The sequence below is a fragment of the Corvus moneduloides genome, chromosome 13, assembly GCF_009650955.1.
Source record: "Corvus moneduloides isolate bCorMon1 chromosome 13, bCorMon1.pri, whole genome shotgun sequence".
NCBI classification, from domain to species: domain Eukaryota; kingdom Metazoa; phylum Chordata; class Aves; order Passeriformes; family Corvidae; genus Corvus; species Corvus moneduloides.
In genome coordinates, this window is record NC_045488.1 from 5318681 (window position 1) to 5334851 (window position 16171).

Sequence of the window (16171 nt, forward strand, 5' to 3'; positions counted from 1 at the left end):
CCGCCCCCGGTGCGCGCTTCCCGCCCCGCCGCGCCCGGGGCCGCGGGTTCGAGTCCCGCGCGGGGCGGGCAGCGTGGGGCGCAGCGGGGCGGGCAGTGTCACCGAGTCACAGAATCCCAGCGTGGGTCCGGAGGGAAGGCACCGCAGCGGGTCATCTGGTCCGACCTCCCTGCTCAAGCAGGGTCGGCCTAGAGCACATGGCTGGCACAGGACTGCGGCCAGATGGTTCTGGAATATCGCCAGTGAGGGAGACTCCACGGCCTCTCTGGGCAGCCTGTTCCGGTGCGTGGGCACTGCGCAGTGAAGAAGTTAATGGAGTGGGGTGCAGGCACGTGGGATGGGCAGCCGGGGGTACCGGGGCATTTGGCACAAAGTGCCCATTCAGGGCCACCCCGCATCAGCAGCGAGTGCCACCCACGTGGGCTTCGGATACATTCGAGTAAACCCCCTTAATTCCGGGGGACACGAGGGCTGGCCTGGAGCGTACCAGGAGGTGTAGCCCGTCTTTAAGCAGCAGGATTTGGCCAAAGGATCAGGTGCCAGCACAGCGTGGGAGCTTTCGAAAGCCCCGTGCTCACGTGGAGCGGGAGTTGATGCTGCTGAGCGAGGGGAGCGGGTTTCACATGGGAGGAGGGGGATAGCCAGACCTGGAAGAGAGATGCGCTTAGGGCTCTGTCGCAATACATCAGGGTGGGGTCCCCCTTGGGGCTGCCACCTCTTTCCTTGAGACCCGTTCAGCCAGGACAAAACACTTGCTCTGTGATGCCAGGGCTTGTACATGTGTCTGCAAAACTATTTCAACTGTGATGACCATGCTGGCCAGGATGCCCAGGTGGCCCGGGGATCACAGGTTCTCTCTGCCACCCCAACAGAGCATTATTGGGTCTATTTGGGAAAACCCCATGCTGATGATGTCCCCCTGTTATGCACTGTCTTGCGCTGAGCTGCAGACAAAGGTCCAACGAGCTGTAGGAGGGAGCTGAGCCTTGCAGCGGGGAATGGGGACGGGAGGGTTGGGGGTCTCCTCTGAAGAGCAGCGCACAGTGCCTCTGGCCACAGCGGCATTGGTCAGGGTTTTGGTACAGGTCCAGGTTTTCCCTCAGCAGCACCCCCTCCTTTCCTCTGGAGTCTCGTGCCTTCCTCCCTCCCTCACACTGGGATCTCAGCTCTGCTTGCAGGACAGCCCTGTGTGGAAACCAAATCCGTAAATCCCAGAGGGCATTACAAAAGATGCCTTGTGTAAGATCCTTCAGCCCTGCTCTGGTGCTTAGCCCGACCCTACCACCTCCCCAAAATCCCCATTGTGGTAAGAGCTTGGCCAAGCTCCTCTCTTGGGCTTGAGCACAGCTCCATCCTCACCATATCCTCACCCATCTCCCACAACCCTTGACCCAAAGAATTGAGGCTGCAAGGGCTCTCCTGCTCTATGTAGCTTCAGCATGCTGGGACGTCCCAGAAAACCCGTTTTGCCATCCTGCAGCACCCACATGTGGACTCAGCTTGGTTTCTGCCACATTCAGGGGTTTGCCTCACTTATGGGTCTGTGGCATCACCGTGGTGGTGGAATGGTTTCCAGTTTCCAGAGCTCCGAGCAGGTAATTGTCACTTGAGGGTATTGTAGGAATTTTGCCCGTATCTCTTTTTCTATTTTAAAAGCTGAAAGGGGCCTCATATGGATGCTGGTTTGGGAGGCCTCGTAGGGGAGGAGTTGGAGAGCCCCAGGACCATCCTCTGCCACAGACCCATCCCTGCAGCTGGACCACACGGCCAAATTCACAGCAGGACCTTGCCAGGGTTTTTGGGCCAGAAGCTGGGGAAGAGACCTGTCCTGCTCACCCCGGGGAGCAGGCCAGGATGGCAGGCTGCCCACCACCTGCCTCTGCCCCTGCCCCGTGCTAATGAGCGAGTTACGCAACAAGGAGCTTTTATACTTTGTTAATCGGGTCCGGCATCCAGCCCGCCTCTCCACGCACGCTCCAGCTGGTGGTGGAGCCCCAGCTCCCTCCTTCCCTCTCCTCAGCTGCCTTTTGTAATGTTTTAATGGGGTTTCTTGCCTAGGCTGTGCTGACTTAATTACAAAGCTGCAGTGAGTTGATGCCTTGTGACGGTCTAATCCCAACCCGGTGACTCTACAAAGCTTTCGCCCAGCTCCTTTGCTGCTCCACTCCGGCCTCGCCATCCCTGCATCCACCTCGGCTCCGTGCACTGACCTACGGACAGCTCAGCTTTTCCTCTTCCTGGTGAGTATCCAGGACTTTTTCCAACTCAAAGAAATGCGTTGAAGACCATCATCCAGCCCTTGCTCAACCTGGCACCTCTGGAGCTTGAATTGGTTTTAGTGCCTGGAACAAGGGGACGCCTATCTTCCCCAGGAGGTGAAGAGGATGACCCTGGGAAATGGTTGAGCTGAAGCCAAGCATCCTTCACACAGCCTGAGCCCAGAGCTGGTGCTACAGCCAGGCAGGGAGGGGTAGATGCTGGAGGCAGGATGAAGGCAGCCCTCCTCCTCCTCCTCCTCATGGATGGGAACAAGGTGTTTCACCCAGACCGTGTTGGAAGGATGCTGAGAGGCTGATGGTCCAGCCTTGCAGTTGGTGGAGCAGTGAGACATGAGAGTTTGGGAAACACTTTGGAAATAATTATTTATTTTGGGAATATTATTTATTTTGGTAGTAGAAATAAAAGGATGATCTGGCTGCCTGGCCAAAACTGGATGCTCACCTGTGCCCATGTGAAGGTGGTCTGAGACAGAACACTGCTGGGTGAGCACAGGCTGAGATGCCCCCAGCCCAAAGAGGAAAGGCAGAGTAAGAAAAATGTAAGAAGGCATCAGATGATAAATACACAGATTTTTAAGCTGCTTTTGCAAACATCCCTGGTGTTTTTCCAGGCTGCTCAGCTTCCTCAGGCAGGCAGACATGCAGGCAGTAGGTGATGGAGCTGAGGATTGGTTGGGGATGTCCTCTGGACATTCACTTCTGCCCCCACCTGAGCAAGATGGGCAGGGAATGGGGCATAGGGGGGCCGTGGAGACTATTTGGATCCATGCTGATTCCTCCTTCCCTCTGCCAGTGTCCTGCTGCTGACGGAGGACAGAGGACAACATGTCTGCGGTTGTGAGTACTGTCCCCACGCTGCCCCATCCTCTGGGCTCTGAGCATCCCCTCCTTGCAGTGCTGGGATGGGCTGCACAGGGTGCACCTTAGTCCAGGCAGCACACAGTCCCTCCCTATCCCACCGCACCCCCTTGGGTGCATGTGTGGAGCCTCTCCCCTTCCCTGTATCTCCCAAGGAGACTTGAAGTGGGGCTGGGAGCTGGGGGGCTGTCTGGGAAGCCCCCACATCCTCTCCTCCCCCCCCCAGACGGGCACATTCCGGATCGTGTCAGAGGAGGAGCAGGCCCTGCGCTCCAAGCTGGAGCGCCTCACCACCAAGGACCACGGCCCCGTCTTCGGGAGGTGTGAGAAGATCCCCCCACACACCCTGCAGAAGGTGAGGTGGCTCTGGGGAATGGGGGGCAGGTGCAGGCCGAGGTTCCTGCTCCTCAGGGGCCACAGGAGACCCTCGATTGGCTCTTGCCTTGGGGGGGATGCACTTACCAAAATGTCTCCAAGCTGGGGACCTGAGTGACCCTGCCCTCCCTATGCTGGGAAGCATAGGGAGCTTTACTGTCCTCCCCCAGTTTTTTGGGTGCCTACACGACCCCCGGGGTGTTTTTGAAGATGTGCATGGCATCACTGGGTCCCCTCTCTGCTCCCCCCAGGCAAAGGATGAGCTGAATGAGACGGAGGAGCAGAGGGAGGTGGCAGTGAAGGCGCTGCGGGAGCTGGTACAGGAGCGGGCGGGCGGCGAGGATGTTTGCCAGAAGGTGGCCGAGAAGGTGCAGGAGAAGGATGACTCCTTCTTGCTCCGCTTCATTCGTGCCCGCAAGTTCGATGTCCACAGGGCCTATGATCTGCTGAAAGGTGGGGAGGGGTCCTGGGCTGTGATGCTGGCTGAGGACGGGGGTACACATCCCCCAGCAGCTCCCAGTCCTGTGCTGGTGCCTCCTAGCCCAGACTGGGCTCTGCTGGCAGAGCAGGACCCTGACATGGGAAGGGGATGAAGAGAGGGGATAAATAGAAAAAGCCAGGGTGGAGGGGCTTGGAAAGAGTTGGGATGGGGAAGGAAATAAATGAGGGTGACACCAGGCATCCTGCAACACCAGGACAGTCCCATTCCTTGCAAATTTACCCAAACAAAATGGAAAAAACCCTCACATTTGGTGGTGGCAGGCTGTTTCATTTGTGCAGCAAACCCAGCTGGCTGGGGCTGCATCCCCTTGAGACCCCTGTACATGCCCTACACTCCCTTCTCTGTACCCCTGTAAAGGAGCCAGTTCTGCACCCTCCCGATGCTTCTGTGCACGGTGCCTGGGGGGCTCTGCACCCCTGGGGCACCTCTGGGTCTGGGGACAGCTCTCCCCACACTGAGAGTGACCCATAGGGATGGAGGGGGAGCAGAAGGGCAGCCTAGAGGGTGGCTGCTGTCTGGAACCTGCCTGGCTCCAGCTCTGCTCTTTGTCTCAGCTTAGGGGATAATGAGTTGTAATTACCAGTGCTGGCTCCCAGACGAGCTCTTTTGCTTGCCTGCATTTTCCCAGGATGAAATTCCTTATTTTGTGCCTGCAGGGTGCCAAGGGAGGGGAGATGGGGGTTGTCACCCAAACAGGGAGGAAGGGAAGAAGGGAAATGTGGGGGAAAATGACTTTATCTACTTGTTGAGGTGTTGGAGAGAAAGCAGGTGTGGGAATCTCCTGGCAAGGGATGGGATAACACCAAGCATGCTGGGGCTGGTGTGTTGCTGAGCTGCTTCTTCCTCCTTTGCTGGAGGAGAGCTGACCCATGTGGGCCACAGGCAGAGCTTTCCACAGCTCTGGGGCTCAGCGCTGACATCTCACCATCACCAGCCCATCCCAGCTTCCCGAGGCTGGGCAAGCAGCCACTGTTTTCCCCATTTCTGCCTCTCTCCAGGCTACGTGAACTTCCGCCAGCAGTACCCCGAGCTCTTCGACAACCTGAGCCCCGAGGCCGTGCGCAGCACCATCGAGGCCGGCTACCCCGGCATCCTGGCCAGCAGGGACAAGTACGGACGGGTGGTGATGCTCTTCAACATTGAGAACTGGGATTACGAGGAGATCACCTTCGATGAGGTGAGCCCAACTCAGATGCTGCTCCCAGAGCAGAGTGGTCCTGCTTTTGGGCTCATCCCGCTCGGCATGTCTGAGCACAGCATCCTTACACACACACGTGGATCTGTGCAGTCATACAGGTGGAAGCAAATCTGTAGCCCTTTGAATTTGTCCTTTGAGGGAGCCTGGGAGAGCATGGTCCACCCCAAAGGATGCGGTGCAAGGTGCAGGCCAAATTCGGGGTGTGTGTCCCCCAGCTGATGTAACATGGGCTGAAGAAAGGCACCACACCATTAAATCAAGGGCAGAGGAGGACACTGAGGCATAGGGCATGGAAAGGGCCTCTTGGCAAAGAGGTCTCCAGGCATGTAACTCACAGCTTCTCCCAGCTCCGTTTTCTGCTCAGCTCTGAATCTGGTCTCAGCGTATCACTGATGCAGATCTGATGCTCACGAGTTGAAAAGGGAATGTGGTGGTGGTTCAGCATCCCCCCTCCCTGCTCTGAAATCCAGGGGCTGGCTGTGACAAGCAGACTGGAGTCAAGCCTGGACAATACTCCAAAGGACTCTTCCTGGTACCCCCTAGGGCCTATGGGAGGTGAGACCTCATACAAGACCCTGCTGTCTCTCCTCTCCATTAGATCCTTCGTGCCTATTGTATTATCTTGGAGAAGCTGCTGGAAAATGAAGAGACCCAGATCAATGGGTTCTGCATCATTGAGAACTTCAAGGGCTTCACCATGCAGCAGGCATCAGGCATCAAACCCTCCGAGCTCAAGAAGATGGTGGACATGCTGCAGGTGAGGTGGCAAAGTCTGCACCCAGCAGTGGCAGAGGGGGCCCCGGGGGAGCAGGGAGCTCAGAGAAGGGAGGTGGCAAGGCCAGCAGGGTTTGGGATTGCCACCACACTGGAACAATGAGAAAGCGTCACAGAGAGGCTGTTCCCCATCATCCTCTCCCTGCCTCGCCAGCTAACTGGCTTAATCCTGTAAAATGGATCCCATTTTTCCCACCTCATCTCCCTGCCATCTCAAATGCCTGACCAGAAGCAGTACTACCACTCCTTGCAGCATCCTAGGGCATGGCCTGGAGGTCTTTCCTCGTGAGCCTCTCAGCCCAGCCCGGTCCAGGTTGGATGGAGACTCACAGGCACTCCAGGATTTCTGCCCTTGGACCAGAGGCTGGACCAGAGGCTGGACCAGAGGCCAAAGACACTCTGCTCTTCCCAGGACAGTAGAGATGTGGTCCTTCTCTGGAGTGCGAGCAGTGAACTATCTGGGAGGTTCTTCAGCTCCCTAGTGCTCCTGAGGCTGGGATGGTTGATCCTCTGGGTCAGGACAGAAAGGGGCCATCAAATAGAGATGGGGCAAGGAAAGCCGTGGCAGTGCTGGGGTGTCCATTGCTGCCTGCTCAGATCTGGGGGGACAGCACCATCTGTAACCATCTGTGTCTGGGTTTGGGATCCTAGGACTCCTTCCCAGCACGGTTCAAGGCTGTCCACTTCATCCACCAGCCTTGGTACTTCACCACCACCTACAACGTGGTCAAACCGTTCCTGAAGAGCAAACTGCTGGAGAGGGTGAGTGTGGGAAAGGGATCTGCAGACAAAGGCATGTCCTTGGGTGAAACAGAGCTGTTGGGAAGAACTGCCCTGGTCCTGTGCTGAGGGTCACTCCCATCTCCCTCCAGGTCTTTGTGCACGGTGAGGAGCTGGAATCCTTCTACCAGGAGATCGACGCTGACATCTTGCCGGCAGACTTTGGTGGCAAGCTGCCCAAGTACGACGGCAAAGCAATCGCAGAGAAGCTCTTTGGGCCCCGCATCGAGTCCGAGGATACGGCTCTCTAAAGCGGGAGCCTGCTGCCCTCCCCTGTACCACAGCACCAGAGGTGGCCCTCTAACCCCAGCCACCTCCCTCCCGTAGCATTGGTTGAGTGACTGCTCGTGCTGAGGCGCTCTGGGCGCGCTGCTCCACGCCTGTCCCTCCCGTCCCCACTCCAGGCAGTGGCTGTCCCTCCCAGGCACAGCATCCTTCCCTCCGGAGCCGGTGGAGAAAGGAGGCCACCGGCCCTCTCCCACAGCATTTCCTGGAGCTGCGAGGGGAGGACAGGAGAGTGTCTGCTCTGGGAAGGGAGAAATAAAGTGTTTATCAGCAGAGCTCTGTCGTCCCTCGTGGTAAGGCACAGGGGCACAGGTTTTTGGGCACTGGCTGCGTTGCTGGTTCTAAGGAGGCCAGGAGTGCCAGAGTTTGCTAGGAGACCCCTGTCCCCTCATCATTGACTACACTTTGGCACAGGGGCCAAGGAACTGCCCATCTCCATCCTCCCTGCATTCCTGATCAAGCCCCACCCTTGCCTGAGCAAGGACCCCCAGTTCTTAGTTATCTGCTCTAACCAGGGAAGAGAAAACAGATGAAAACAAAAACCCAACCAGGGGCCCAGGTGGAGCTGTCTCTGCCTAATTCCTGCTCAGGCAGGCAGGGAGTAAAACAGAAACTGCAGTAGCCACTGAGACTAGGAGATGGATTTCAATCACAAAACAACTGAAAGGCAAGCAGAATGTACCCTCCTAAATCCTTCAAAGGCCTCAACAGTTGTTTTCTCCTAGCACTGCACGGTGTAAGGGAGCTCAATCGGGGAAGCCCCACCAAAAGTCACCATGGAGGGTAGAGGAGGGTACCTGCGCAGCAAACAAGCTAATTACTGACACTAATTACACCTTGCTAATGTGGAATCAGCAGGACGTGGGTGGGGAGGAGGGAGGCAGAAGTAGCTGTCCCAGGCAAGGCAGTCTGTTCCAGTTCATGAACCACGCATCTCCTCCAAGAAGCCGATCGGACACCCATTCCCAGATCATCTCCTGCCTTGGCCAGCAGCAGGGCTCAGAGAGGAGCAAGTTCTCTGCCCAGGTTACCTTCTCCCTGAGCCTGGTCCCACAGTGTGTCCTGTCCCCCTCCCAGCTCCACACGGGCCCCTTTCATCAGCCAGATCAGCCCCCCACCCAAAGCTGGCTGAGGTGGAGGGTGATGACAAGAGCCACATTCATCAGGGCACTGGCTGAGGCTCAAACCAAACAGGACATCGGCTCTGAAGCCGCAGGGAGGATGGGGCCTGTCTGGGGTTAGATCTGTTTGCTCCAGCCTCAGCAGCTTGGCGAGTCCATGCATGGCAAGTCCCAAAGCCTGAGGCTGTGCCAACCTTGTGCAAGAGTCCAGAGACAGAGGAACAGGCACCTCTCCACTTCCTTTGGCTCTTTACTGCACCTGGAACCATCCCAAGGAAACCATGTGTGACAGCCCTGCAACCATCAGGCCAGTGCAAACACAACAGCACAGCTTGCCTGGGAGACAGAGCAACTGCAGCTTAGGAAACAGAAAAAGGGGAAAAAACCCCATCCACACAGACAGGAGTATCACATTGCTGCCTCTGGGATTTGGACTGGGACAGTCACAGCTCTTGGGAGGTGCCCATGGCTGCTCACCACTCCTGTGACAAATTGTCAGCTGGGAGCTTGTTTTGATGGAGAGACAGAGAACAGCACAGCAGAACTGGCAGCTGAGAGACTGACCAAGGCAGGAAGGAGTTTGGAAGTGGATCTAACAGCTGATTCACAATGGCCAATAAATTAGAAATGAAGCCTAGCATCTCTCACAGAGCACTGCCCATGACAGGGGAAGAGCAGTGATGGGTCTCTGACCCAGCCCAGTCCAGCTGCCCAAGCAGGGCACCAGGCCCAGTTACCCTCCACAACTCCTCTCTCTCAGGCTGTAGATAATAAACCCCCCATTGGTGAGTTGCTAGGGGCAGGTGAGTAGTGCTTTTGTATGCCCTGGGCTCGAAGATGTCCCTTGTCCTGGCCAGAGATGCTGGTTTGTGTTTCTTCTGCCAGCAACTGAAAGATTAGGAAATCCACTTGTTCTCACATAAGGAAAAATAACAGATGTTCTATTCCACTGGCAAAAATAACTCTCTTTCAGTAGTTTCAGGGCAGGCATGTGCTTTTTTAAGTTGATGCTATGCCCATTCTTCACCAGGGTGGCATCAAAAACCTTTCCTTGGCCAGAAGACAAAAAGCAACTAGGAAAGGCTTGAGCACCACAAGTGCTTGTATCACTTTCCCCCCCAGCCAGCTCCCCAAGCTGGGCCTCAGGGAAGACTGAGAGCCTCTGCCAACACATGGAACTTCACACACAGGCACTAGCTGTAGCACTGACTTCAATAAGTCCTTTATTTTTAAATAAAGAAACCCCACTGAATCAAAGATAACAAAATTACATTTTGTTTTGCAATGACTTCCATTTTACACCACACAAGAACAAAAATTAAAGAAAAAAAATCAAAGACAGTTTTATATATATTTATATATCATTTTAAAGGTAAACATCAGCAGATATAGAAAAATTGCATTGCTAGTTGCAAATCATCTCCCCTGCAGCTCTCAGCTCCAGAGAATCTGACTCAGAACATGGCAGCAGGGAGGGTGTCTCAGTATACAAGCTTCTTCAGGGCAGCATTTTGAGATAGTTACAGAACATAATTTTGCCAAATTGAAAATATTTTCATAGTCAACTGCTCACCAAGAACACTGGAAGTCACTCTGCCTGTTCTAACACAGCTGCATGAGAAAAACAAGGGCACAGCTCTCCTCTTCCCAAGCTCTTCACACACCTTTTTGGCTTGGAACTTCCAGAGAAAGAGGTTATGCTTTCTCAAGAAGAACATCTAGAGATCTGTCACTGGGAATTACAGTCAGGCTATCATGTAACACAGTAAGAAGATATGCCCCCTTTGGAAGGTTGGTCACTTGGGCTAAGCAGTAGGATTTAGTTATATATCAAATACAAATGAGTTTTATTTGGCTTTTTTTTTTTTTTTATTTTAAAGACATTCCAGTTGACAGGAACCGTGAGAAGGTTCAACATCGCAGTAGAACTATAGTGGAGATCCTAGAAGAAAGTTCTGTACCTCCTCTCTGGTCATGCAAGAACTCTGATTACACTGGAAGCTTGTCAGTCGGACCAAAGCAAAGGGGCTTTTCTGCCACCTCGTACAGATGTTCAGGATGACCCCAGAAACTCTTCCACCAAAGCACAGAAAGCTGGCAACCCCTTTGACTCACTGATAGCACTTGTGCCTAAGCTCCCCTAACAGCTGAGGAAGTCCAGGCCAGTGTCACTCCCACTCCCAGTGAGAAGGGGGGACAGTAACAGGGGACCCTCCCTCAGGCTGGTGCTGCTCTGAGGCATTCTAAGCTTGGAGAAGAATCATGAAGTCCTCACACCAAGGAAGGGCTGTTTGCTTTCCACCTAGAAGCCATGAAGGAAACACTGCTTTGAGTCACTGTGGCTCCAGCACCTTCCCAAATGAACGGACCCACATGAGGAATACGGACACATGGAGTGTGCCTCAAGCCAGAAACAAGATGCTCTTTACAACAAATGACTTCTACAGGCAGCACAAGGCTCAGGCCTTCTCTGGTCTCACAAAAAAAGGTTGAAGAATTTCAATAAGCTCCAGACAAGCATAGTATTTCCAGAAAAACTTGGAAGCAATCCAGGTGACTAAACTGGCAATTAAGTCCTGAAAATGGTACTCTGCTCTTTCCTTTGAGATGTACCCACTTGAGCAATCTACCTCCAGCTATGCTGCTGGAGTGCTAATAGACACAAAACTTTGGGATTGCAGGATAACAAGTCACACATTAGGCAAAGCAAACCCTGCTTCTATGACTCAATTCCTACTGCTAGAGGAGCAGAGAGCTGAAAATGATCCACTGCTTATATACATTGTTATTTTAAGCCTTGAAATAGACTGTAGCCAGTTGTAGGCTGCCCACAAAGGTCCTTTAAGCCAGCACTCAGTTGTACAGTGTTCATCACTGGTGTGTCTCAGAGTGTCTGAAAAATCAATTTACCAAAAAGCAAAGTCTCAAAAGCTCTGACAGAGCTGTTACTGAAGTCTCTAGATATGCTGATGTCAAGGGAGGAGGAGGAAAAGGGCAAGGCACCACGTGTCAAAGGGCTGTGGTCTAGGAACTTGTGACAGACCCAGGACAGATGACACACAGGTAGCTTGGCTAAATTCAGTACTGGAGTTAATAGCTCCCAACATTTTTACTTAATGCCCTGTCTTTGTAACCCATATCTTCATAATTAGGAACTGCAGAAAAACACTGAGGAAAAAGATTGCAGGGAAGTTCAAGTGTTTGCCTTTACAGTGCAACTACAACACTGCCAGACCCATCTGAAAACACCTTGATTTAAAAGCTAACAAAGGGACAATTAAAAATGCTGGCAGAGCTCTTGTAGTGGAAGGTGAAGTTCCTTGTGTTCAGTCAGAGCAAGTCTGAGCTGCTTATTTACCATCTTCAGATATCTCCAGAAAAACGGCAAAGGTGATGGTTGGACCAGCCTAACCATCAAAGAGTAATAGTTCTGCATCTTGCTGTCTGATTGAGAGGGTCCTTGGGATTTATGTTCAAGTGCTACTTACATTCAGGGATGGGGAAAGATGAGACTACCTGTGGAAGAGCTCTCCTGATGATTTTTCTAATCCCAGTTTGAAACTAAGCAGAGCACATGTCAGATTCACCATGCTGTAATCTTGAATGGCTCTATTAGACCACACTGCAGTGATCTCCAAGCACACACTTCAGCAGCCTCATGTGTCTCGACAAGAGACGAAAGATTTCCCCTCTAAGACTGAAAAATTCAGATTACATTTAAGATTGGGTTGGCTGGGCAAATAAAGACCACCTGCCCACATCACAAGACTAGTACTGCCTTATTTTGGGAGATAAGAGTATTTCAGATTAGGACTGGACAAAGTCCCATGTGTCACTAGGTATCAATTACCAGTCATTGTCAGTAGCAAGATTTAACACATCATTGTAAGGTTTTTAGATAACATGAACTGCAGCTTAATTCTCTCCTCTCCTAGTTCCCCAAGACCTCTTTATGTGCTTGCTGCAAGTCTGACAAGCCTTGCTTTGAAAGAAGCATCAAATATGTTGAGATGGAGAGAACAGTTTTGGTTTTTTTTAACACTGCTTCCACCTACAGGCTTAATAAACTGAACCTCGAGCTCCAGAAACCTTGCACAAAAAAAGCCACAACAAAAGTTGTCCTTCCCCAAAGAAGCCAGAATCAGTCAAGTCACAAGTGATTTGAACAGTTTTAGATTCAAGTGCAAAAACAGGACAAAGGAGCAAGACAGACTCGTGTTACTTCTGTAGCTGAGAGTTTCAGAAAGTCCACAGCATTGGCACTTCTGAAGTATGAAGGCTTGGGTTGTGGGGCAGGAAGGAATATTCCTCAGAAAGGCTCTCCAAGTGTAAAGAAAAATCTCTATTTGATTGGACAAAGCTACAGCTCCTGCTGCTTTGAGAACTGCCCAGTTGCTCACCTCATTTTGGGAGACTTAGACACCTAAATTTATACTGTATCTATTTGATGTGTACAAGTGTTGTTTACACTCCACTTCTGCTGAAGTGAGAAGATATTTAAGTCATATCCAATGAATATTACATGAACACTACTTAAGCAAAAAACCTGAAATGTCTTTTATGATACACTTTAGTGATGCAGGATGAATAAGAGGATAACAACACAGAGACAAGATACCCATCAGCTAAGAATATCCTTGCTAACTGAAGCCCTAAAATAGTTCTTAAGGAACAGCCACAAGCACAGCCAAATCTTGCTGTAGCTTTACTTAGTTTTCATCTTCTCTTTGAAGAAAAAAAGAAGCCCAGATTTACTAACTAGGAGAATGTGCAGATATCCACATCATTGTGGATCACAGGCCAAGGTGTTTGGCCTAAGGCAAATGAAAGAAATTTCCTGATACGGCAATGCACCTTTGCTACAAAAGTTAATTATTGCTTTATTAAAATGAAACCCCCCCTACTCAACCTACTGAAGTTCAGGGACAGAGCAGTCCAGAAGGCTTGTTCCCCTGGTTTGTTGTTACCAGACTGAAGTCTTGCAGCTTGTTTCACCCTTAAGCTATAAATTAAAGTGCCTGGAACACAGACCAAGGCTGAAGCAATAAAGTGCTGATGAGGGAAGTATGACAGGAAAAGAACTTCACTGACACTGTGATAAAGAAATCCTAAGGATGAATTAATGACACTACAATATTGACAGAACAAACAGTAAAGAAAAAAAAAAAAAAAAGATTTTTCTACAAGTTTCAGTCTCCAGATTGTCATGGGACAACTTTCCTTTAATAACCATCTTGGCACAGACCAAAACTGCCACTTGAGGGAAAAGCACAGGTGAGTAGCCAGCTTTCCTGCAAACAGCTTTCACACTTCACTTTTCACATTAAAACTAGAAGGGGATGTCTGGGTGTGGAAAAGAAATTCTAGTGAGAAAGAGCCCAGTGTCTTACTGGAGCCAGCAATCCTTCAGCATTACACAGATCTGGAAGTAGTCAGCCATGCAAAGATGTCATTTCAGTTACACAGGGCTGCAGACATCCAGTTCCACATCAACTGTGAGTAAAGTCACATGTCTCAAACCCACTTGATGCTCTGAAAGCTAATGGGAAGAATTTTGGTATTATTTACCCTGACATAAGGGGAGTAAATCTAAATAGGTACACCCTACCCCCCACCAACTAATCCCTAAGAGAGCACAATAGCTCTTCATGAAGTATTCTTTCAAACAGATTGAGCTCACAGAAAAATCCTGCAGATTCTTAATCATGGGTTACCACTTGGAAGCCAGAGCCAGCTTTAAAAAGCCCCAGGTCAAACAAAGAATCCAGTACTGAAAAGATAACAGTATTTAAAAAGAGGCAAAGATGAGAAGAAGGTGACTGATCAGGTCCTGGGAGTGAGAACATGTTTACATAGAAACATTAACTGGCATTACCAGGCTGCAGCTTTTCTCTACTTGGAGACCCAGCATAAAGCCACCCCAATCCACAGACAGCTCAAGCATGGAAAAGTTGAATATTTTTAAAGTGATTCACTTGTGCAAGTGCATTCCTAGGTACTAAAAGGCTTCCCTTGAGATGGTGCAAAGCTGACACTACACTTGCAGTCACGCATCTGTTTTTCCAAGCCACACTGTAGTGGCTTACAGACTGAACCACTCACTGGCTTGTGGCTTGGTACAGGGATTTTCCAGCACCCAGACAGAGAACAGAGCCACAGTTATCTCATCATCTACACCTAAACAAATGCTGCAGATCAAGTTTTTGACCAGCAGGTAAAGAGACTTTGACATGTGAAACTTCTGCTATATTAAAGCAAGCAGTTTTAGCTCAGTAGCCCTGTAACAAGCTACAGTCAGCAAAACCCAATTCTTCAAGCAGAGCAGTAAATTACAAATCCACATGACTGGATATCCAAAGAGGCTCTGACCAGATGTTAACCTCTGCTTTAACCCCATTTTGGAAAAAAACATGGTGATCAAACACCAGCCAGAGGATATCAAGGAGAATGGAAACCTGAAGCAGCAGGTGAGGGAACAAGATGTTCCCAAAGAGGGAAGATATACTGAAGTGATCCAGAGTCTTTGGGTCGATTACTCCTGGCCAGACACAGCCTGCTCTGTGTCTGAGCAGTGAGGCTTTGTCTTCTCCCACTGGCAGATGGCATTGGCATACTGTACCACGAGCTTATCCATCCAGGTAAGAGGTTCTGGGAATAGCACTGACCCCTCAAAAAATCCCAGGTGGCCTCCATGAAGGGGCAGCACATGCATGACATTCTCTCTTTTCTCTGTAAAAGAAAAACAGGCAGAAAGTTCCAGAAGGTTAACATCTTCAAGCTGAGAATGAAACCATCTTGAATTGCCAGGACAAGAAGACTGCCCAAGAGTTGCTGCTGGCTGGGCCCTTACAGCAATACCTGTATTGCTGTAAGAATAGTCATTCTTTAACAAATGAACACCTTTAACTCACATCCACTGGAACCAGGACTGTTTGCATCGTGTCAAGCTGCACTAAGCTCTGACAGTGTATCAGCCATCTTGTTGCATGGACAGTGAAAAATCCCCTGTGCTTGCTTCTGTCTGAAAGCAGCTGTGGATAAACTCTCTGCTCATAGCCTCTGACCAGGAAAAGAATGAACCCTGCTTCCCTCCCTGTGCACCCACTATTTGTGTGATGAAGCAGCAGCAGCTCCCTCTTCTGAGCTTCTAAGGATAATTTACCTTTTTCCTTGTTCGAAGACAGACAGCTCAACTCCTTTCAAGGGAGAGATCCCAGTTCAGTGCCAAGTGACACAGCCATGCATGCACTGTCCCCATTTCGTCAGCAAAGGGGAGTGTTTATCTGTGCTTCATACAGACTGTCACCACCACCCATCTTCTTTTAAATCCCAGTGAGCAATGAAGATGTGAGGAAACCTTTTTTCATCCAAGAATGTAACCTGCTGGCTATCAAAACAAGCCAGAGCAGCAACAGGTGCCTGAAGGGACTCAAGTTCTTCCTGCTCAGGGTTAGCCTTGTTAGTTTTAGCAACTGGTGACTTAAAGAGGCTTAGCATACCTCCTGCAGCATTACAGATGTAAGGAGGCAAGTCAAGCTGCTTTGAAATCAGGAATTGTGATGTGATAAGCAAGCTGTAGGCACACAAATGTACACAAAACACATAAGAAGGTGTAGCTACTGCTTCAGCATACCTGAAAGAGCTCTTGGAATTGATAGAAGACTCTCATGGACAAGAGGGTCATCAGCAGCATTAACCAACAGAAGAGGAACATAGATCTGCATCAGGAAACGTGACATAAAAGGGAAAAAACCAAAACAAAAAGGGGTTGGTATTTGAATGTCAATCTACCAACTGTAAAAGTGTCTTAGCTTAATTGAATTAAGATCTCTTATTAGAGATTAATATTAATTTATTTTTCCACCCAACCCAATTGCAAGAAGGAGGCAGGGATGCACCAGAGCAAACACACTGAGTCCCTGTTCTTAGAATTGAAACAGCTTCACCCTTTTTTCGCTCCACATTGCTTTGCACATCAGGCAGCTAGTGCCAGCTTTGT

At 50.7% G+C, this 16171-nt stretch overlaps 2 protein-coding genes across 3 annotated transcripts in view; one reads left to right on the top strand and one right to left on the bottom strand.

Moving 5' to 3' along the window:
* The first annotated feature begins 121 nt into the window (after nucleotides 1-121).
* RLBP1 (retinaldehyde binding protein 1) lies at nucleotides 122-7324 on the top strand. Its single transcript, XM_032122430.1, has 9 exons — nucleotides 122-282; nucleotides 2059-2240; nucleotides 3073-3116; nucleotides 3364-3492; nucleotides 3764-3965; nucleotides 5013-5191; nucleotides 5811-5969; nucleotides 6638-6748; nucleotides 6859-7324. Exons 3-9 carry the CDS (start codon nucleotides 3105-3107, stop codon nucleotides 7015-7017), a joined length of 951 nt encoding a protein of 316 aa, XP_031978321.1. The 5' UTR covers nucleotides 122-282; nucleotides 2059-2240; nucleotides 3073-3104; the 3' UTR covers nucleotides 7018-7324.
* A 2042-nt stretch (nucleotides 7325-9366) lies between these two features.
* Nucleotides 9367-16171, bottom strand: part of ABHD2 (abhydrolase domain containing 2, acylglycerol lipase) — a 38940-nt gene continuing 32135 nt past the window's right edge. For both annotated transcript variants that reach the window (XM_032122427.1, XM_032122429.1), the window contains exons 10-11: nucleotides 15806-15890; nucleotides 9367-14901 (exon numbers count right to left, since the gene is read on the bottom strand). In XM_032122427.1, coding sequence (XP_031978318.1) covers nucleotides 14705-14901; nucleotides 15806-15890 — 282 coding nt within the window. In that variant the 3' untranslated portion in view covers nucleotides 9367-14704. The remainder of the gene's footprint in view (nucleotides 14902-15805; nucleotides 15891-16171) is intronic.